Source organism: Polypterus senegalus, chromosome 1, assembly GCF_016835505.1.
Source record: "Polypterus senegalus isolate Bchr_013 chromosome 1, ASM1683550v1, whole genome shotgun sequence".
Taxonomy (NCBI): Eukaryota; Metazoa; Chordata; class Cladistia; order Polypteriformes; family Polypteridae; genus Polypterus; species Polypterus senegalus.
The window spans coordinates 156,471,577-156,496,519 of NC_053154.1; the positions used below are offsets into that span (position 1 = coordinate 156,471,577).

General features: G+C 35.5%; 1 protein-coding gene across 1 annotated transcript in view; it reads right to left on the minus strand.

The window, feature by feature from the left end:
• The window catches only part of LOC120533809 (ephrin type-A receptor 3-like), a 486,863-nt gene that overhangs the window by 273,230 nt on the left and 188,690 nt on the right, over positions 1 to 24,943 (minus strand). The window contains exon 4 of the mRNA XM_039760793.1: positions 7,200 to 7,355. Within this exon, the coding sequence (XP_039616727.1) occupies positions 7,200 to 7,355 (156 nt within the window). The remainder of the gene's footprint in view (positions 1 to 7,199; positions 7,356 to 24,943) is intronic.

Consider the following 24,943-nt stretch of genomic DNA (forward strand, 5'->3'; position numbering starts at 1 on the left):
GTCCAAAGCACTTTGTTCTAAAATGAATCTGGCTTGTCTAAATGAGCATTTGCATACAACAAGCGAGACTCTTTGTGGGGTGAGTGCATCACCCTGCCATACAGATGTTCTTTGTGCAAATTGCGCTTAATTGTAGAACGATGTGCAGGTTTTTGGAGGTGATCTGTGGGTTGTCTGTAACCTCTCACAATCCTGCGCATATGCCGCTCCTGTATTTTTCTATCTCTGCCAGACCTGGCTTTAACAGCAACTGTGCCTGTGGCTTTCCATTTCCTGATTACATTCCTTACAGTTGAAACTGACAGTTTAAACCTCTGAGATAGCTTTTTGTAGCCTTCCCCTAAACCATGATACTGAACAATTTTTTTTCAGATCTTTTGAGAGTTGCTTTGAGGTTCCCATGTTGTTGCTCTTCAGAGGAGAGTCAAAGGGAAACACAACTTGCAATTGACCACCTTAAATACTTTTTCTCATGATTGGACACACCTGAATTACTAGGAGTATAGAGTTCAGTATAGATATGTATCATGACAGTATTAATGTAATCAATTAAAACTATTTCATATTTATTAGCATTTATCTTGTCCTCTATAGGAAATTAGGGATTGAGAAATTGAGGGAAAGTGTTGGTTCTACAAATAATTTAGCCTATTAGTATTTTTGAATGAGTAGCTTCTGTTGTCATTTGTAAAAAAAAAAAATAATCAGGAGAAAATAGGTAAAATTACAATGACAACTGCCAAATGTCACCTTCATTAAAGCAATTTTCATAAAGCAAAGTTATTAACACATCATGCTCTAATCATGCAGCAAAAAAAAATAAAAAAAAAATGAAATATTGGTAATACCAAAGAAAAAACACATCAGTATACTGTAAATGTTTGTGTCCGTTTACATAACTCCATCAGTCCCTAAAGTACTTCACCTTAATTTGCATTGGTTTCTCAAGTTCATGATTCACTCTTTATAATAATAAATAAACTAAAAAATAATAATAATAATTATGCTGAATCTACTTTTTCAATGCATTTTAGAATTTTTTAATAGAACTTTTTCTAGAACCTTTTAATCATGGTTTAATTAATTCTGAGTCTGTCAGAGTTGAACAATTCCTTATGTTCCGGGATACATTTGGTTCCTCTCTTCTGAACAACTTGTTCTGCTATATCTTTCTTGCACCATAGTGAACAGAACTGCCCACAATACTCCAGATGTGGTCTCACTAGTGTTGTAGTTTGCTATGTGTAATGTCCCTTAATTTATATTCAACAGGTTTTACAATATAACCTAACACTTAATTTTCTTATTTAATAGCTTCTGTGCATTACTTAGACAATGAAAATATTGTGTCAGCATAAACCTTGAAATCTTTTTCAAAGGTTGCTTGCTTTAGGACACTGTCTCCCAATGTCTTCCATTGTCTCCTGTTTTTATAAATAAAATTCCTTTTGCTCAAGTGCAACAATTTGCACTTTTTTTATTAAACTAAATTTTCCATGTGTTGGCTAGTTCTGAAGATTATCTAAGTCTGTTTGAATTTTGAATTGTTTTTAGCAGCATTTTCACATTTTTGTAAAGCTTACTGACTATATCAGAACCCATGTCATTAACATAAATCAGAAAAAGTAGAGGTCCAAAGACAAGCCCTTAAGGAATTCTGCTGAAGACCTTATTCAACATGGTGCATTCTTCTCTTAGTTTATACTTTTTATTTCCTACCAGTTGATTGACTTGAGACCCAGTTCTGAACATTTCCTCTGATGCCAACAGCTTCATGTTTCAAAATTAGCCTCTTATGGTACTTCATCAAAAGCTTTTTGAAAGTTTCATCAAATCATGTTGTATGCTTTGCATTTGTCAAATACTTCAGTAGCTTCCACAAAAAAAATCTCAAATATTGCTTTAAACTTAAATTTTTTATGCCTTTTGTTGGTACTGTACCGCTGTCACTATTCTGAGGAGAAGTATAAGTCAAAATTTTATCTTGCTGTGTTCAAATGTCAGTACCTTGAAGAGCAGGCATACCTGTGTGAAACTGTATGATCAACCATTGTTCTCCACTACTGGGTAAGCAACAGAGTCTGATATGCTTCCCTGAATACTTTAGCACAAAAGATCCAGTTAAAAGTATGTACCAGTTTAGACAGTGATTTCCTTTTTAGTACAGCTTCAAGAATTGTGATACACTTCAAATGCTATTGTATGAAAGCTGCATTAATCTAGATATTTTAAATCAGCTGGCAAGAATTGAATTTAAGTTGCTGTATGTTTTTTGCTAATTGAAAATTTTTTTTTTTTCTTTTTAAAGAGTTTGCATCTATTGTTGGCTAAATATTGAAAACATTATTATTGTTGATTTTTTTATTACTTTTATTAAAACTAATACATGTGTATCCTTTCTTTCACAAAACTCATAAGGATTATTGACAATGGCTTCTTAAATAAACTTACATTGTTCTCATATATTTGTTTTTAAAAGTGTAGCATCATTGTTTTCTTTCTAACAAAGGTACTCAATCAGTACTTAGTGTCAGGCTTCAGAGTTCATTAAATACTCAATATTAGTATCAGATCTCAAAATATGGTGCATCCAAACATAATATGAAAGATGATAACATGTTAATTGTTTAATTATCTCATTGAACACGCCTGTGTAGAAACACCTGTTTCTTAATATACCTTATATTTCTCAATTACTCAAGCGTTTTCCTTATTTTGTCAATTACCTCTAATTGTACCATTTTAAATCTTGGAAACTACACAGTGTTTTATGTCTACAACTGCTACACACATATTTTTATAGTTTTCCACTGGTGAACACTGGCATTGCAGTTCCTCATAATGAACAAAATCCACAAGCCTTAAAATTGTTTTTTATTCCCAAATCAAAACAATGTAAACCTGTAAGCATAGTTGCACATGATGCTGGCTCTGCACAAAATAATAAAAAAGGTCACAATGCTGAAATGTTGGTAATGAAACAGGAGATAAGCAAAATGTTTTGCCAGGTGATAACATGCCTCAGAATAACAGTGGTAATAATGTAAAACTCCTGTTTCACAAGTCACAGAGGAACAAAACTGAATAAGTGGTTACAAGCATGTTGAGTGATAATGAAATGAAGACTTTAGTACAGTGTATTGATTTGACTTTCTCTCTTAAAGGCCTCAGAAATCCCCAACCTCAATCACATAACTGCTGTTTTTTTCTTAAAGTGGTTGAAGTTAGGCCCAGGGATTGATGGGTTTCCTGAGAGGGAAAGGTGGAGGCTTAAGAGGTTTGTGAAAAAAAAATTAACACAACATGTACAAGTGCAAAGTGTTAAAATAAAGTTTTCAAAATATTTTTTTTCTATTTAACTGTGTGGATTTTCTTTTTTCCTTTCCAAAGCACTATTTTACAATTTAGATTATTTGTGTTAACTGGTTGTAGAAGCTATCTCTGGAGGGTCCAAGTGTCAAATGTATCATGATATAAATAAGTAAAATATGCTTTTCTGCAGGAAATGTACAGTTTAGAGTTAAAATAGCTGAAAAGCTAGGAGGCATGCCTTTTCCTTTTAAGGATAAGCATAGAGCTCTGCTGTAGTAAAATTGTTCTCACAGGATCACCACCAGGCCATTTTAGAACTGCATGCAGTTAACAAGCAGTACTAGCGGCAGGATATGTACAGCACCCTTCAAGGCAATTCATGACAGAAAATGTGAACACAGATATAAGGAAATTCTTCCTCCCTGGTTCTGACTGCATTTATACTTTGAACCATCAATTTAGTGCTTTTATATCCTCTGTCTTTTGTTTCATAAGCCAGTCTGCTTACTCTTTATCGACACAGAACATGCACTGTACATTCTAGCAGGTAATTTTATACTTTGTACAAGTTCTTTAAAAAATATTGTATGAAATTTTATACTCAGCATAAGTATACATGTGCCAGTTTTCTATATGCTTCACTCTAAATGTCACAGAGTGAGTTACTTAGTCCATGAGAACTCAAAAAAAAAGAAAGCTGCCTACCAGAAAACATATATATAAAAATAAATAAACACAGTATGTATGCTCTAATACGCATTTGTCATTTTAGATATACATACTTTTTTTTATATAAGAGTCTGTAAGATATATAATTCTGAATGGATTTAAAAAATAGAGAAAGATGTGTAAGTAAAATGAACGTTAATGAAATAGTATATATATGCATTTCATTGTTTGTTTCAATCAAGCCAGCAATTTAATTAAATAATTTATTATTTTACAATTGACATACACAGGCTAAGATGACTTTCTCTAAACCAGAAATATTCTCAGAATCTCTCGCCTCACATGAAATAAGGATGCTATACAGTCAACACAATGAATATTTACTCCTCTCTCATTTACACAACAGTTCACACTCCTAATTGACCATGTATGCATGTGCTATAGGAAATGTTAGTTTCCTGAATATTCTGTATCGTTGATCAATAATCATAAGTTAAACGTAGTCAGGTAGTTCCAGCTTCCCCTGTACATCCAGAATACAGTATGTACTTTTCATATGAACAAATCTTACAGTGGCTCTTATCACCAACATCATTCTTACAAAAAAAAAACACCACTAGTACAAAATAACAGTAATCACAATGAAGCTTTAAATTAATTAAAGAAATAACTGTTTCATGAGGTAAGTAAGTGATAAGTCCAGACAGACACACACATGGCTAAAACAATACAAAATATTCAGAGGAGCTGTATAAAAATTTCTCTGATCAATCTGGTCTCTTGGCCTTTTAGGAAAAATTAAGCCAAAACACTCTTGAGATATATGCATGTTTAGTGTTTGTAGTAATGTACTGGGATAATGTATGAATAACCATCCAAGAGCTGCTTACTTGTTCATGTCATTTCTTCATAGTCATCTAGCATTCTAAGCACTAATTTGCTTCCAAATGCTCTATTTTTGAAATCTACATTGCATATTCCAAGCAAGAATTTAAAATTATTACCTGAAACAAAAGAGGATGCACTGAATACCATATATTCCTATTTATTTTGTGTTTAAACAGTAAGTCAGGCATCTAAAGAAGGATGAGTTAAAGGAGGGGACAGAAAGAGGCATAATTAAGTGTGGCAAAGAGTTTGACATCTGAACAGATTGTTAAGCAATGAAAGAAAAGTGTTTTGTAAGCAAGTGTCTCAAACAAATATGATGTTTGAATTGAATCAAGGCAACTGTTATACAATTGTGCTATAAACATATATATTAATAATGATGTTTAAGTAATGGTGAAACAAAACTGAAAATGTTAAACTTACCTTGGCCAATACAGTTCTGTTTACTCAAGCAATGTATACTAAATCTGAACCAAAGTATACCAAATGGAGGTACTTAAGCAAATACATTTTTGAATAGATGTATCTCTGTAAATACTGTATGTCAAAGAAGTATCTTAACCAATACCTACTTTATATATAAAACAGCATATACAACTGAACCAATAATAATCATGATATAAATGTAATTAAATAACAGAGCAAAGGATATATTGTTAGTGTATACATCCATCCATTATCCAACCCACTATATCCTAACTACAGGGTCACAGTGGTCTGCTGGAGCCAATCTCAGCCAACACAGGGTGCAAAGCAGGAAACAAACCCCGGGCAGGGCACACACACACCAGGGACAATTTACAATCACCAATGCACCTAACCTGCATGTCTTTGGGAGGAAACCGGAGCACACAGAGGAAACCCACGCAGACACGGGGAGAACTTGCAAACAATGCAGGGACGACCCGGGAAGCGAACCAGGGTCTCCTAATTGCAAGGCAGCAGCGCTACCCACGGTGCCACCATAGTGTATAGTATATATAATAGAATATATAATATACAATACATTGCATAAATTTCAATAATGCTTTATGTCCATGCTTGGCAAACAGAACTTATTTTCCAGGTACAAAAGATGAATGTGGAAAAAATGCATAATGTCCATGAATAGCTTATAAAAGCACCATACAAAAAAAAAAAAAACACACACACTCTATAGAAGAAGATAATTGGATGCTAATTTAGGCAGCATTTACTCATTCATTTTATAGCATGTAAATACCTATTCCTCTGCAGCTAGCACATATTACCATAGAATACACATAAGAGCATGTCCCTAAACAGCAACTCCACCATTCCAACTAAGGAATTCCTGCAATATAAAAATTTGTTTAACTGATTCAGGCACTGAACAGTCTGGGCAGAATGCACACAAAATCAATGGTGCAGTCTCCAAGAAAGCCTTGGCCATTTGTATAGTTCACCATCAATTTTCTGAAGTACCAGTTGTGAGACCATATGGATTCCATGAGGTAGTCAATGAAACCAAGAGCATAATCCAACACATGGATGTCTTGGTTATCTTTACACAAATTAAGCTAATTTTTAATTGACAGCAGTGAGTGTATAATATTTTCAAACCAGCTTAATCCAATTTGGGGTTGTAAATAGCTGGAGTGTATTTCAGAAACACTGAGCACGAGGCAGAGAGGGTACCAATCCATTGCAGTGTCCATGCAATGAACACACCCCATGAACACTGGGGCGTATTTAAAGTTGCCAAATAACATACAAATCTCACAATAACAATGATCAACTATGGGATTCTAACCAAGAATAAATAAAGCAACAGCACCAAAAGCTGGGCTATTGTGCCACGAAAAAAAAAAAAAACAAGAAAAATAGCATTTAAAAGAATAGTTGTTATTAATAGATGGTGTGCAAATAACATCTACATATAGTAGATTCCATTTGAGAATATTTGCTTACCACATATCAAAATATGATTAATTAGTCAATCTGTTACTAAATAATATTGTTCTAATACTCTCAAATGGCAGATTTATTTTCTGAAGGCCTGGCAAAAAAAAGTAAAATTTACCTAGATTGCACTCCCCAAACAGAAAAAGAAAAATTATGATTGGATCTTTTTTGTAATTAAATTAAATGAACATTTACAACTCTAAAACAAACTATACAATACATAATTTGTTTAAGGAATTTCAGAGTCATGTTATTTTAACACCTATTTTATAGATTTCAGAAAATGCATAACAGTAAAAAGTATATGCACTTCTTTTTATTAAAAACTGCTTTCTGCAACTAGATTACAAGTAAGCACTAGTGAATAACAGAGGAAGATTAGCCATAGCTCAGCAAGCTCTTACGTGTGCAGGCCATTGACTTGGGATCCGTTTCAGCTCTGTAGTATCCTTTCTCACAGACACACTCTGAAGCACCCTCCTTGTCTGAGTAGCTGTAAGGTGGGCATTTCATGCAGTAGGCATCCATTGCCAAAGATTTGTAAAAGCCAGGTCGACATGCTGAAAGAAAAAGGTATAAAAAAAAACCAGATGAGTGTAATATAAAGTACAACAGCACTGAAGAGTATAGCTTTGATTTCAAACTGCAGTAGCGTTTGATTTCGTTCTGCTTCTCTAAGACTTTCTGTCCCAGAGATGAAAGGCTGACCACCAGTTTTGGAGTTAGGGGTTAAATTAGATCTTATTAAGATAGCTTGTTCTTATAGAAAGGAAAGCTTTATATTTTTGATTAGTTTACCGAAGCATTGTATTCTACATAGATGTATATTTATATTGTATATTAATTTTTTTTAGCTATATCAAGTATAATTAGCCGTCCCTACTTGAACAATGCAAATATAGCTGACGACCTGTTATGACCCATGAATATATAGTTTTTTTGAGGTTTCGGAAAACTTATACATAACCCATAATATCAGACAAACTTACTTCTCATCCAAATAGCTATGGTTTAAAACCAAACATATATTTATGAAAAAGAAAAGAGAAAAAAAAAGAGCACACACCAGTTCCTTTTTATTACTGACATTTCAGAGTACACATTCAATGGCAGCATTCATTTAACATTTTGACCATCTGCATAGTGTTACTAATTTTGGAATGCTTTTAAAAGAGGAAAATTAGCACATGATTAATATCTGATATTGCATTTCAGTTTGCAGTTCTTCTGTCCTTTTGCTTAGGAATATTGACAATGTTTGGTTTTTTAAGCCACAAAGCATTGAAACTTGCGATACAGTCAATTTAGGGAGGAAAACTAAAGGAGAAAGCATCTCAAAAGACTTGAATTACTTTATATTTTCCTCACATATGCAGCTGTCCCTTTGGGGGCAGAGCATTTTTCTAGTGCCTATATACACAACATACAAAAGATATTCTAGAATGAAAATGATTTCAAATCAAATCATATATTGTTCTGTGTTCTCCCAATTATAAAACATTCAGCACAATATACTGTTTTTTTAAAAGAATAATGCCTTAGATTTCATTAATTAAGGGCAATATATATCTTTTCACTGTAATGAAATATCCATTCAAGAAAAAAACATATACAGGTAATTTTCATGCAATATTAAAGGGAATGCTTTTATGCTATATACATTATACAACAATTATGTGCTCATTCACATTGCATATATAATGAAGTGAATGATTTCTTTCTCTATTTCTTCTAAAGAGGATAGCAATATACTGAGCAAGACATAACAGCTTGACTATCCTCAATAACTTTTTCCAACTTCCAGGGGAATTTCCAGATACTTTCATGCCAGTCAAGGGATTTAATCCCTCCAATATGTTCTGAATCTGCCTCAGGTCTTTGTATCATGGGCCATAACTTGAGGATGGCACCAGGGGGTATTTTAACACATGTTGAAAACTCAAGATTATCTCAATCTGGAGAAGCAGCAGCTTTAACACAATTAGCTAACGTTTATGGAGAGTTAGCTCTACACTCCCATGGAGGATCCTTGTTTTTGTCACCTATACAGTATTCATTATTTCATTCTTTAAGTCAATACCCATAGCTTATGACCATAGGAGAAGATGAGAATTTAAAAGATCAGTATGTTTAAAGCTATATCCAAACAATTAAGTGCCTCTTCACTACTACTACCTGTTTACAACATCCATAAAACTGTGACTGCACAAATGTATCGGCCAATTCAATTATCACCTCTACCCTCACTTATGAACAAGGTGCTTGAATTTATCTGCCCAAGGATGCTGCACACACCTCTATAAATCACCCTCTTCTGGAAGAGGAGCATGACCTCAGATTCTGGGGTGCAAGTTCTTACCCTACTCCCATCTCAATCGGCTAATAATTAACCACTGTGTTCTGAACACTCATGTATAACAAGTACTAGTCCTGCCAGTTCACAAATATTAATTATGCTGGCAATATCATGTAAACATTTTATATGAGCAATCCTAAGGTGGTGCGAATAAACATGGAAAAGTATGCACATAAAACAAAAGAAAGAATTCTTTTCTTTAATGTTGCATACATTTTTGCCAAGATAATGGAACAGTAGAAATATGTTTATCAGTGTAAATTATTGTTATTTTTATTTTTTTTTTCTGAAATATACTTAGAGTCTGACAACAGGTTTAAAGTGGTTATTAAAGTATAAGCTTTTCAAATTTAAACTTTCCAAGTCGCAGTCTAAAATATATACATACATATGCACGTATACATATACATACACATACATATACACGTATACATACATATATACATACATGTATATACACATACAGTATACATACATGTATACATTCACACACACACGTATACATACATATGCACACATATACACACACATATACATACATAAACACATACACACACACATACATATATATGTTGGTAAACATTCTAGCAGCCCAAAACATTAAACATTTTCTCTTTCTAGAATATATAGTTACTTATAGGAAAAAAAAGACTTCAAATATATGTTCTACTAAAATTCAATTATACCCTGGCAAGATTTTCCCATTTAACAGTATTAGGATGTAAACCAGCCTTAATCAGTATTTTATGGTCTCAATAAGCAAATACAGAAGGCAGTGACCGTAGGGCAGTTTAATGTTCAGCAGTATCATTAGTAACCGCTTAACTTCACATTCATTTGTTCCACAGACTGAGGATTCATGCACTAGATTTGGAACTGTCAGGTCAGGTCGGGGAGCATGCACTGGTACATCACATTGCTGCACCCACTACATGACGAGACAGCTTGGAATCCCAGTTGGCAATCCCCAGGCAGACATGCGGTCTAGTTCCACTCCTTGGAAATGATCATCTATCTGCCATAGCCAGGTATTACGTGGGTATCCAGTTGGTCTATTCCAGCTACTCGGGTCCTCAACAATGAGGATCCTGTGAACTGGATCACCCTCAGGGAATCGTGCAACATGGCCATAGTGCCATAACTGACGCTCCCTCCCAATGCAGGTAATGTACCTCATTCGGGACTCCGTGGGCAAATGCTCATTCAATACAAAGTTAAACCACTGATACCCAAGGATTCTCTGAAGAGACTCAGTACTGAGCTACATTGACTGCAGAGGAAGATTATCATCATGTCAGAGAGACAAGACACTCCATGCGCCTACTCGAATGGGCCACCTCAAATTGGGCCCTGACTGCTACTGTACAGTGGGAGATGTCTCAGCACCACAACAGTTCCAATCCCCAATAGGCCTGACCCCACTGGTTTTCTGGTGGTTTTGATTCTTCTGGAATTGAGGCTCCCAAGTTGCTTTACTATGGGTCACTGCAGCAGAGTTACTCCTAGGGAAAGCAGAAAGGCATTCTGTATGTCATTTTGGAGCTGCATGAAGTTTTTACAGTGGCTGGAGTGCCAATACTGCCACCAACCCCCAAGTTTTCCCTGCTAGCTGGAGGAGCACTTGCAGTACCAAATACAGTTTAACTTCATACCCAGGCCCTGGAACAGTACTGATCAGATTACCTCAATGACTATTTTACAGCATGTGTTATATGTACATACACACTAGTTTTTTTGTCAAACAATTTAAGCTGTGATGGGTTACCTAGTGGACAAGTAGAGACAGAAAAAGAATGTACAAGTTAGAGGCAAGACTCAGCAAGGCCCTATCAGATACTGGAGGATGCATTGGGACAGATGAGCTAATTCATTGTGTCATCATGCAAGTGCATAAGGAGGCGCATCTCCAACAGTTAGAATTCCCTTTGTGTGGCCACTTGGTATTGCCATACACTATGGATTAAGGTACTCCACTGTGACCAAAATGTAGTTAAATCTTCAGGAGACCAGAAAGAGATTATCATCCAAGATCAGATCGGATTGATTAGCACACCAGAGCAGGACATGCAGGTTGGTCTGAGAGATCTACTCACTATACTGCCACTGAAACAGCAAAAAGGCACTGCTCGCCTCGATGACAGGTAACGCATCACAGGTACTTTTCTCACGTCTTAGATTTGTGATCCTACAGCAGAGCAATCTTAGGTCATAAACATGCTACAGTCACAATTGAAAAATGCAGGTATGGAAGTGCTGCCTTAACTTACCTTCTAATCCAAGTTTGACCCCATAAGGAAACTTTGGGGTGCACTGGATCGCAACATGCAAAGACATGACCCCCTCCTTCCAATGTCCAGCAGCTTCACTGAGTTCTTTTGCAGGAATGGGAAAAAAAATCCCAAGAGAGATGATTTGGAGGCTTATTGGCTCCCTGTCACAAAGGTATAAAGCAGTGGCGGACGCAAGAAGCAGTCACACATTATGTATTGAAGATTGTTGTTAGCAGTTCTTATTGTTTTTACTTATTTATTTTTTCCTGTTGTACTATTTTTTCCAATTATTCTCAGTGAAGGTTGAAATTTAAGTTCAAACACAAGTTTTTCAATCAGTATCCAATTACAGGTGTATATAGTATTGACTCCAGTTGAGCAATTTTAAAATTCAGTGTCAGTCTATTTATAAAGCACATACAGAATACAGTGCGATTTACAAACTTTTGTTCTTTTCTGAAACATGTACAGCATGTTATTGCCGTTTAATCAGTCACTGGTATCATGAAAACATCAAATCTTAGTGGTATCTACACTAAAAAAGACAAGCTAATTCAGATCAAGGTTAGAGTGCTGATGTCAAAAGGGCTGTATAATAAATAAGCAATGATATTATCAAGTATTATCTGTTTCTGCACTATGCAAAATGAAGGAACTCATACTGTTCCTAAGACCATTATTAGAATTAGATTTTTGCTGTTAAACACAATTTTCATCATTTGATTATATTGATTATTATAACCACTTCACTATTAGCTTTTGCCCTTAACCACCTTAGAAAGCATTTTAGTTAAACCTTTTGATATATAACCCAGTCAACCTGTGCTATGCTGCTACTTCATGTGCAAGACTAAGAACTGATTAGAACCAGTGTAAGCTAAAGCAGCAGACATTGAGACTCCGAGGGTCTGTTTATCAGTAACTTGAAAGGACATTAGAAATGGCCACTAATCACATATGTCTGTAATTAATTGTGTATTTAGGAAGTGTAATCAACAGCTGTACTTTAGTTCTCTCCTTCATGGTACCATGGTGATTCCACTCAAGTGTCAATAAAGCTATTCTCCCATCATGAAACTGGGCCAAGCTGGATTTGTGAATTTGACCGTGACATCTTACATAAATAAATTTTATTATAAGATATTTAAAATTATGTATTAAATATAGCCTATTCCCACCTGCCTATGTAATCAATATAATTTTATTTAACTATGTATCTTTGGTTAATGAACTAATATATGATGAGACTACATGCAAACCTTACTGTCTAATCGTGTTCCCATATATTGATAATGTAGAGGTCAATGTGTTTTCTTAGATATGATAAACCTTTCAAATTATATTAATCCATTGCATGGAGTCTATGCAATTTTCAATTTTACATTTTCTTTCAGTGTTTACTGCAGGCTAACAATTATTCAATACAAATAGATGCTCAACTAGATGCTTAATTGATGCTCAATATATACTCAATGTAAAACTACGATAAGAATATACAGTAGATCTTTTCTTTTGACAGTAACCTTGGGCTATGCATCACCTTCAGCACTATAAGATCTGCATTTTTTTTAATTAGTCTATTTTCCCTAAAAGCTGCAAAGTGACCCATTTCTGCCAATTCCACAATGAAACAAAGAATATGCTGCATTTGGCGAAAAGCCAGGCTTAACCCATTTGTTACCTTTTGAATTTAAGAATAAAACAAAAAAAAAAAATCACAACCCTTTCAACAACTACTTGTAGTAGTAGGCATATTGTAATCTTTTTAGTTAGTCAATAAAAGGTGTCATTTTGCTTGGCTCTCTCAACAACTACTTGCAAAACTACATTATTGCACAGACAGAAGTTGTGAGGCTGTTTGTTTAGCAAATGGATGTGGGGAGCTATAGTCTAATAATAAAGGATGAAATACATAAACTTCTTCAATATAATGATAACATTTTGTATTTTTAACTAATGCAATCCTGAAGGCTTCATGCATCTAAAGTAAAATTTAATATGTTAACTGAACTTTATTTCTACAAAAACAGCCCTATGGATAGGTGGGTAGATAAACTAGATGTACTTTATGCTTTCAAATTATTGTTTTAAATATGTCTACAAAATCAGACTGTTGCAGGACACGAGTACAATATTTTACCTTGCCAGATGCCTAAGGTATCTGTTGAAAATTTTGCAAACTTTACAAGAATTCTGTATGCTGCCATTTATGTATTTGTAATGCTAGAAGAGCACAAGAAAAAGTTTGATAAGCTTGGGGTGAGCTTCAAGGTGGTATAGTACTCCTTAATGGTAATGTGATATAACTGCTTGGCTGGTTCTCTTGTGCAGACCACTTTCTCTCAGCTAGGTGGATATTTTATTGCTTTCTTCACAGGAAGCTAAACAATTAAACCCAATAATCAGCTACAGCTGAGCCAAGCTGATGGCCTCATCCTAAGGGATTATGTGTGAAGTAATCTTTCAGAGAGATGCAAATTGATGTTACTAACATTATACTTGCAGCCAAATAGCACATGCCTGAAAAATACATTGGGTAGAAAGACTAGTATTCAGGTTTTGCATATGTCAACTCAATATCATTTACTTTGAAAATGCATCACTTATTTCTCACTACTACTATACTATACATATACACATATATACATATACAAGTACACATATACATGCATATATATATATATATATATATATATATATATATATAACATTTTACTCACCAAAATTCGGATTATTTGTAAACAAAATCCATCCTCCTCTCTTTCTTCAAAAACAGTTCAATCACTCTGTCGTACGGATTATCCGTGCGCTTCAGTTCCATCAAAAAGTCCCTTTCTATCGCCATCAAAGCTAATGCTGAAAGTCGAACCTGCCCTGTCGTATTTCTGGCATAAGTTTTAATTTGCTTTAGGGCTGAAAATGTCCGCTCGACAGAAGCAGTGTACACGGGAATGGTTACCACCAAATATACCAATGTGAACAGCTGCCCCATGCTCTCATTCAGATTTTTCTGATGAAGAAAGTCAAGGAGATCAGTGGGAGATTTTTCTGCAAAATCATCCATGGCATACATTACAATCAGTTCTGTTTTTAGCCGAGACAGATCAAAAACCGCTCCGTGGCTCTTGTGTTAAACTGGAGAAGGCTGCATGCGTGAAATTTTTCTTGTATTCCCGAAACTTCTGGGGCTGGAGGAGCGTGAAAAACATCAGGTTTTCGTGGTCTTGAAATCTGGTCTGTGTCTGGCAAATAATATTGTCCAGAATCCTGCCATGGAGTTGGCCGTAGTACGCGTGAGGATGCTCGGAGCGCTTGCGGTGCGTTCAGTGGCCTTGTAGAGTTCCTCATATCGGCTTCTATCCAATCAATGGGTCTGAATACGGTGACATTGCCGTATGCCTGCTAGAGGGCACTACTGACACCAACTCAAAATCTGATTGGTTGAAGCAACAGGTTAATCGACATTTATTCTGTGTTAGAGTGCCTGCACAACGGATTGTGAAGACCTCTCTGCCTGGCAACAAATGATGGCTGAAATGTGATTGGTTAAATGCTTTAATACGAAAATACATGTCTGGAAGCAGCACAACCACCGGAAAAGCTATGAAAGGAAGCGGACAGACTATTTGGAATTATTTAATAAGTATTCATGGACAAAATATAAATAACATCAGTTTGTGATTCAGATATTTTTACTTATTAATATGCTAAGCACAGTCCTTGACCCGCGAATATTTACCTTATATGGGCAGGCACTAAATTATGTGGGAGGTGTGATGATGGGAGACGCAACTCCGCCTCCCACGGCCATCGAACTGCAGTCTATTACAGTATATGGACAAAAATAGGTTCCAGTTATGACCATTACGCGTAGAATTTCAAAATGAAACCTGCCCAACTTTTGTAGGTAAGCTGTAAGGAATGAGCCCGCCAAATTTCAGCCTTCTACCTACATGGGAAGTTGGAGAATTAGTGATGAGTGAGTGAGTGAGTGAGTGAGTCAGTCAGTCAGTGAGGGCTTTGCCTTTTATTAGTATAGATATCGTTATTTGGAACACTTGCATTTCATGTGTGATCTGTGTCTACAACGATTTATGCACAGTAAACACATTGTTAAAACAGAAACGTTTTTCATGTTTTAGTATTAATTGAGAAAATGTAGACATGAAGTGTATAATGTGTGAAGCCTGAATTCCAAATATCAAAGAAACACTTTCACAAAAGATACAAGTATAACAGAACAAATGCGCTTTTTACCCCCAAGACTATAACCGAAGAAAAAGAAATCAGGTTAGTTTTGCGTGTTGTCCTGACTTCTCGGGTAGTATACTAGTTAGAGCTGCTGACTCCAATTCAGAAGGTTGTGGGTTTGAGTCTTAACGTCTCCCAAAATAAACATTTTGAGTAGTAAGCTGTTCTTATTGTTAATGGTATACAATAAAAGCATACATTTGATTTGTGTCTGTAACAGCCACTGTAAATGTATAGTACCTGTCAAAGTTAGCATCTTTTTTTTAGTTTTACTTTATTTACTTATCTTCCTACAGCATAAAGTGACAAGTATACTGCAGAGCTTCCTCTGTTTGATCGTCAAGGGCATGCTCACAAATTACACATGTAATACCCGTTGGCGAGCCGGAGTGTTGGCAAGCTCTGTAAGCCGTGCTGTTTCTTTGAAGGATAGGTGATTGGCAGGATGACGCCGGACTATCTCCTTTACGCCTGGAGCAACTTCCTCAGCAATACCATTGTTCTAACGTGCTTCAGTGTCTGGCCTCAATGGCTATCGTCCTATTGCACTCACAACAATCATCATGAAGTGTTTCAAGAGGCTGGTCATCAGGCACATTAAGACACGGATACCCCGTTCACTGGATTCCCTGCAGTTTGCATACCACTGAAACCATTCAACTGACTATGACTTTAGTTCAGCATTCAACAAAATCACTCCTCAGAACCTGATTGGAAAGCTAAGCCTGCTGGACCTGAACACCTCTCTCTGCAATTGGATCCTACACTTCTTGACTGAGAGACCTCAGTCAGTCAGGATTGGAAATAGCATCTCCAGCACCACCTCACTGAGCAGTGGTGTTCCACAGAGCTATGTGCTTAGTATACTATTGTTCACTTTACTGACTCTGCTGCACAGCTCGAACCACATCATCAAGTTCGATGATGACATGACGGTGGTTGGCCTCATCAGCAAGAATAACAAGTCAGCGTATCAAGAGGAGGTGCAGTGGTTAAGATACTTGTGCAAAGTCAGCAACCCATCTCTGAATGTAGACAAAATAAAGGAGATGGTTGTTGACTTCAAAAGATAACTCTCCGCAATACACAGACGGCTCAAGAGTGGAGTTCATCAAAAGCATCAAACCCCTTGGTGTTCATCTGCCGGAGAACCTCACTTTGTCCCTCAACACCAGCTAAATAGCCAAGAAATCCGGGCAGTGTCTTTACTTCTTGTGAATTCTGAGGAATGCCCCTCTCCCACCACCAATGTGGATATCCTTACACAGAGGGACTATTGAGAGCATCCTGAGTAGCTGCTTCACTGCCTGGTTTGGGAATCGCGCTGTCATGGAGCAGAAATGACATGAAATAAGAACCAAGTATGAGGAAGGACCTCATTCCAGAAGATATGAAAGCTACAGTAAATGCAATCATTGTCCCTAGACCTAATCCTAAATCCTTTTTACCAAACCATTGTCTTTCTATCCATTCATTAAGCGAAGGTCATTTTTAAAACATCACCAGCAGAAATTTATGCTGGAAACATCTACTGACTTTTACAGATATCAATGTTGATGTAAATTTTTAGAAATGGACCTGGATGATACTTGATTCCTAGAACAGAGTTCAAGGAACAGGCAAGACAAAAGTTGAACTTTTCATGTTCAGAAACACATAACAGTACACTCCATAAAAACAATTATCAACTTGGGTGCAAAGCAACATAATGAAAGTGAAGTCCTTTATTGCTGCATTGATACAACAGGAGAGCTTTCTAGCACCAAATGAAACATTCATTCTGGTGTTGTTTTACAGGTTTTTTTAGATCTGTCTTTCAGAAGCAGCTGGACATATACACACAGGTAATTACAATAGTGCAAAAACATATGCCCTGAAGAAGAAATGTTCAACTGAACACAAATGTGATTACCAAACAGCTTTATCATGCCTATAATTATATTTAGTTATTATCTGCCTACATTCTACAAACAGACCAAACTTACATCAGACATTAGTAACATTTGCATTAACCTAAAACTGATATTTGAAGATGAATGAATGACATGTGCCATGAATGAGAAATAGTTCACGGATGCCTCTCCAGCACATTGAAATATGGGATAATGATGCACAGATCCCCTAGAAATATTTTACAACACAAAGTGTCAATTTAGAAAATAATAGTCTCAGGAAAATTTCCTTCTCCTTGCTCCTTTTACCTCTACTTGAAATTAGAAACTTTTCTAACAGCATAATATATTTATCTATTTAGTGTTGCAATTTCACTAATTCCAGTACTACATCAAAGGGAGCCAAAGACTATGTAAGCAACATTGGGCACAAAGATGAAACCAGCTCGAATGGTTCACCTATCCATTTCATTGCCACTCTCTAATATGTGGCCAGTTTAGTGCAAGAAATCTACATAAAATAGCTTTTTGGGATGTAGGAGGAGATCAGAGAGCATGCCATTAAAAGAAATCTAAACTGAGTAATTGCATGTGACTTCAAAGGCGTGTCACTGAGTCCAAGGGGCCATGTGTGGCACAATATACGTTTATATGTCATTCTCATGTGTACAGAGAACAATGAATTTCACTCTCTGGCACCACAATTGCTCAGTGTTTCATAAGAGTTTTAAACTTTCCCAACAAGATAGAAAAATCATTATTCAACTTCCAGTTTGTTTATTAATTTTTGCTACGAGCAGCTTGATATTTTTAGGATATTATATCAGGGTTCTTTACATTTAAAGAAAAAAGGTGTGGCCTCTTTGGCAGACTTCAGAGAATAAGTAATAATTCAATAATCACTGTGCAGACTATTTTACTGTGCAAAATACAGAATGATATTCTATTATATACTGGTTTGGTCTGTAGGAGTATTTTAAAGTACACAACATTAAAAAAGTTCACAGTTAAAAAAGCATACACTGTATAAGCACTATCTTAAAACAAAGTGATTTTAATAATTCTAACATACAGTATTTCTTTCTCACCTGTATTAATAAAATGCATAAGTAAATATATTAAAGTAACTGCCATACTGAAAATCTATGTTAGTTCAATTCTTAGAACATAAAGTTTCCCAGCAATCACAAAGTAATGGGATCCTTGGAGATTGTAATCCAGGCATCTTTAATCAATAGCTTTACCCATTATTCAAGTGTGTCAGGGCATGAAAATCAATTATGCAAAGTAATGTCAGATTGTACTGAAGGGTTAACACTTTCCTGTGTATTTTGTGTGTGTGTTTGTGTGTCCAGGAGTGTGTTTACATTATTTGTGAAATAAGTATCTTCAATAACCTTAGTTGGAGGACTTCTCAATTAAAAATTAATATCTATCTGACTCAAGTCTTGTAAGAACTGCGATCAATAGCTTTTAGATTTAATGTCTTACACTTTTGCATCTCACAAGGGCAGCTCTGTATATTTCCTACTACTAAGTTAGGGTTAAAAGAGTTCTAATTTTCAAAATTTAAAAAGCAGAATTTTTATAGACTATTGATTTAAACATTTTCTAATTTTGAAGACCAATGTAGTTGATATTCTGAAAATTATTTAATATCAAAATCTATTTTCAATTATTCGTTTCTGGGACAGGAATGACATGAAATAAGAACCAAACATGAGGAAGATGTGCACACTAAATGCAATCACTGTCCCTAGACCTAATCCTAAATCTTTTTTTTTGCCAAACAACTATCTTTCTATCCATTTATCCATTGTGTGCACATTTTTTATAGTGCCACAAAGAGCAGGAGAACTCAAAGCAAGCATTAAAGTTGAGTTCAAAAAGGGGCTTGGGTCAATAACTGCAAGATAGCAATGCATATGTTTTAATTCACTATTCCAAATTATTTACAAGATGTAAAAGTTGGAAGAAACTAACTTTGGGGCAAGTCATTTGATAAAACAAAGAATTTATTCATGAGGAAAAATGTACAATTATTTGCATGAATAACTGATATTAAAACAATGTCTAGATACAACGTAAGATATCTAATTATTCCCACCTTAGTTACAAATGAAATATGAACTTCCATTTATTTTAATGACTAGCTTTTGATGATGTATTATATCAAAGGTTTTCTCAATATCCAAATAAATATGTAATATATACATTCCTCTAGTCATATGCTTTTGTTGCTTAATCAGAGAATTCCAGGATCTTATTGAAATACCATCTCCCTCATCTTAATTCCATTCTGACTGCTTACCAATTACTTGCTGTTGCCATGTGAAGCTTGGTCTTTTCTTAGTAATTGCTTCAATCATCTTACTAGTGATGGTTTTTAAATGTATTGGGCCAATAGTTACTTGGATAACCCCAATTGCCTGAGTTATAATATTATAGATAATATTTGCTTGATTTTCTTAAGAATTTTCCCTTTGAGCAGTGATTTTCAAGAAAGAAGCATCAATGGTATATATATATATATATACACATAGTATATATATATATATATATATATACACAGTATATATATATATATACATATATACACAGTATATATATATATATATATATATATATATACATATATACACAGTATATATATATATATATATATATACACATATATACACAGTATATACTGTATATATATATATATATATATATATATATATATATATACACTTATATATATATATACACAGTATATATATATATATATACATATACACAGTATATATATATATATATATATATATATATATATATATATATATATATATATATATATATATATATATATATATATATATATATATACACACACATGTACACAATAATTTCCTTAAGAATCATAGAATACAGCTTTTATAGGTTGTAAATCTCACAGCTTGTTTGCAACTATCCAATTCCACAAACCGTAGACAGGAGATATTTTACATAATGAAACTACTGTTTTTCAATGAATGGCTCTGCACTACTGTATCTAGATTTAGTTGCAACCACACTGACAGAGATGTTATCTTGATCGGCACCGATTTAAAGTAAGTGGTCAATTAGTAAAAACCCTTTGTGTGACAAGATGACAGGCAGTCAGAAAAAGGACTTTTAATAGCATCGTGAACAGGAATGGAAAGATGTTTCTCCATGTCTGACAGTTAAGGCCTGTACATTACTAATGATAGGATAAGGGGAAATTCCATGGGTGCAGTAGAAATATTTAGTGTAGCCCTAGCGAGCATTATATACACTACTCACCTAACCACCTACTTGCTTAACAACCACACAGACTTATGACTAGCTCTCTAACCAGTCGGTACTGTACAATGTGAGACCACTGACGCCATAGATATGCCATCTCTACTCAGCACTAGCTCTCTGTTAAACAGTAAACCAATGGCAAACTAACAACTGCCCTTCAAAAATTCCCTCTTAAGAGTATTTCAATGGGAAACAAGCATATTCTTAACTTGCCCTCTGCGAGATAAGCTGCATGTTTGCATACTTATCACGTAATGTACATGTCGCATGATGTTTAGAAAATTTAAAGCTGAATGCTGACCTGTCTGTCCACTTACTCTCCTGTCCTCTCTCCTCCAGACTGTATCTCCCACTGCTGCTACTTCCATGCCATGGAACCTGCTCAACAAAGAAGGTTTTGTGTTCTTTTAATCTGAAGAAGGGAGCTTATAAGCTGTGTGCATGTGTGGTGAAGAAAACCCCCTATTTTGAATAAAGCCTTGAGGCTAAAGTTATTTTTCCCTAAGAAACCTAGTCTCTTCTTCCTGTCTCTCGTGCAACTATACAATCCATGCTTGACAGTTATACTGGAATATTTCTAATGGAAATGGCATTGCATCGTCTCAATGTCAAGCATCTCATTTTGCATCACAAACCCACAACCAGTACAGTATGCTTGAAACATCAGTAAGGGGCAGCTTCTCACTCGACAAATTTGCTTAACAACCTAAGAATGGAACTCTGTCATTAAGTACAGTACTCAGTCTTGCCATGGGTCTGACCACTATTCCCATTGTCTCTTATGCTAGGTGAGCGTCCCAGGTACTTTTTTTTACATATGTTTTGGAATTGCCCTTGTCTTGGCTTTGTGCTTGTCTATCACTAAATTTCTCTTCATTGTTTTTCACGCAAAAGTCCATTTCCTTCTTCAAATCATTCTCTTCTATGAGATTCTAGTCTCTCTTTCTCACTTCTACCCAACAAATTCTACAAACACATTTTTAGATTCTCACTGGGAATCTGATGGTCTGATATTTCTTTCTTCTTTGCATCTTGGAAAGCCTCATTTTTCAACCTTACTTCCCTAGAACTCTCAGAGACAATGATCAATCTATCATCAGCTTCATATATTACAAAATGTGTTCTAGTGGAAAATCTACAGAGCCGGATGACCGATGGTTGCTGTCTCTCTACTCCTCCAACTCCTCCTATTCCTTAAATCCTGGATTTGGTGAGGTCTGACGTTTGGGCTTCATAATGGCTGAGGCCACTTTCTTTTTTCCTTTCCAGTATAGCAGGCATATTTTGTGGGTGTGTGGTGGGGTTGTATTTTTAATGCTATTGCTGCCTATGCGATAGATTTTTTTTTTGGACTGTTCATGAGGAACCTATTGGTGGTGTCATTATTTTTAGTTTTTATTTGTGTTATTTAAAGCTTCAATAAATATTTCACCACAAAAAATATAGTACTCATATTTAATTTAACTAGGTCTAGATGTTTTCAAGTGTCAAGTAAAATGAGCAGAAGAATAAATGGAGTATGCAATATTTTTTATCATTTAAATTGTAATAGTTGCTTAATTTCAAAATGGCACTTCCTACAAACCCATATGTTTTCTTTGTGGAATTTGCATATCCTCTTCCTGTGACTAGGTAGAATTTTTCTTCAGATACTTTTCTTTTCCTACAATATTTCAAAACATTGAGACTCTAAAGCTGCTCTCTGTGAATATCACCAGGGTCCAAAAAGGATTTGCACTCCAGAGGATTGGTTCCTGCCTTAGACTTGATACTACTGAGATAGGCTCCAGTAGTATTTTTTTTATTTTTTTTGGCTGACTCTGCTTTTACTAATAATGATGGACCACAAATATCTTCATTGCTTGCAGCTGTTACAGTTCTTATAAATATTTCATTTTATTGGCTAGAAATACAGTAGGACCTCGGTTCATAATTCGTTCCAAAACTCTGGTCATAAACCGATTTGCTCGTGAAATGAAGCAACTTCCCCCATAGGATTGTATGTAAATACAATTAATCTGATCCAGACCATACGAACTGTATGTAAATATATATATTTTTTAAGTTTATAAGCACAAATATAGTTAATCAAACCATAGAATACACAGCATAATAGTAAACTAATATAAAAACATTGAACAACACTGAGAAAACCTTGAACAACAGAGAAAAATAACACTACAATAGTTTTTGCGCTATTAGCTCTGGGTTTTGTTGGCTGAACTTGTTACAAGAGGCCAGAGGAGACATCCCAATAAAAATGAATTACAGTAAACCCTCGTTTATCGCGGTTAATCCGTTCCAGACTCTACCGCGATAAATGAATTTATGCGAAGTAGGATTCTTAATTTATAAATCGAATATTTTCTCAGTTAGAGCATAGAAAACCTGTTTGTGACCTTCTAAATACGTTTTTAAACATTATTAGAGCCCTTTAGACATGAAATAACACCCTTTAACCAAAAGTTTAAACTGTGCTCCAAGGCAACACAGAGATGGCAGTTCTTTCTCACAATTAAAAGAATGCAAACATATCTTCTTCTTCAAAGAAGTGCACGTCAGAAGCAGAGAATGTCAGAGAGAGAGGGAAAAGTAAACAAGCAAAAATCAATAGGGCTGTTGGGCTTTTAAGTGGAAGCACCGCGATAAACGGCCGCAAGGAAGGGATCAATGTGAAGGTAGTCTTTCAGCATTTTTTAGAGGAGCGTCCGTATCTACTAAGCAAACAGCCTCTGTGCAAACAGCCCCTCTGCTCACACCCCCTCCGTCAGGAGCAGAGAATGTCAGAGAGAGTGAGAGAGGCAGAGAAAAGCAAACAATCAAAAATCAATACGTGCTGTTAGAGCTTTTAAGTGTGCAAAGCACCGCGAGGGAAGCATATCGTATATCATTGAGGAGTTTTATTTAATACGTAATACGTGCTCTGATTGGGTAGCTTCTCAGCCAATAGCGTCCCTTGTATGAAATCAACTGGGCAAACATACTGAGGAAGTATGTACCATAAATTAAAAGACCCATTGTTCGCAGAAATCTGCGAACCAGCGAAAAATCCGTGATATATATTTAGATATGCTTACATTTAAAATCCGCGATGGAGTGAAGCCGCGAAAGTCGAAGCGCAATATAGCGAGGGATCACTGCATACTAAACAAAATGTAACTTTGTATTTAGCATGCTAGTCTTATATTTTTTTTATTATCGAATATGTCCGGCTTACTAATTCCATAAAATAAGCTTCCTAAATAATTTAAATATTTTTGCAGTGAAACCATAAACATTTACATGGCATTAAGCAGGTATTCCATTCAGTCATCCATCCATTTTCCAACCTGCTGAATCCGAACACAGGGTTACGGGGGTCTGCTGGAGCCAATCCCAGCAAACACAGGGCACAAGGCAGGAACCAATCCCGAGCAGGGTGCCAACCCACCGCAGCAGGTACATCACACTCCTCTAAATTACCATAATATAAACTGTAATCCCTGTTCTTCTTTTAAAGAAACACTGTTTCACAAAATGAAACACTATTTTACAAAATAAAATCCAACAAGTACTGATTTTTCTTTTTTTACACAGCATGCAGTACTTATTTTGCAGCTTTTAGTCATATTCAGCCCTGCGGTGGGCTGGCACCCTGCCCGGGGTTTGTTACTTGCCTAAAGCCCTGTGTTGGCTAGGATTGGCTCCAGCAGACCCCCGTGACCCTGTAGTTAGGATATAGCAGGTTGGATAATGGATGGATGGATAGTCAGATTCATCAGCTTTGATAGCATAAAATAAAATGATTCTAAAGGAATAGCATGAGATGAGATGAGTGGTATATATTAAAATGTACAGCCATAAAGAAATATTTACTGTCATCAGTGTGCAAATGATAAAATGCAGTGTAAAAATTAATAACCAAATAAATGAATTGTATAGGGAGAGAGTATTTAAAGTATAGTTTAATACAGCATGTATACTGATAAACTAGATACAGATATCTACAGCCCCTGACAACATTCTATATGAAAATTCCCAATCTATGTGGATAATCTGGTGCTGTTGTTATTCATAGAAGGGGGCTACAT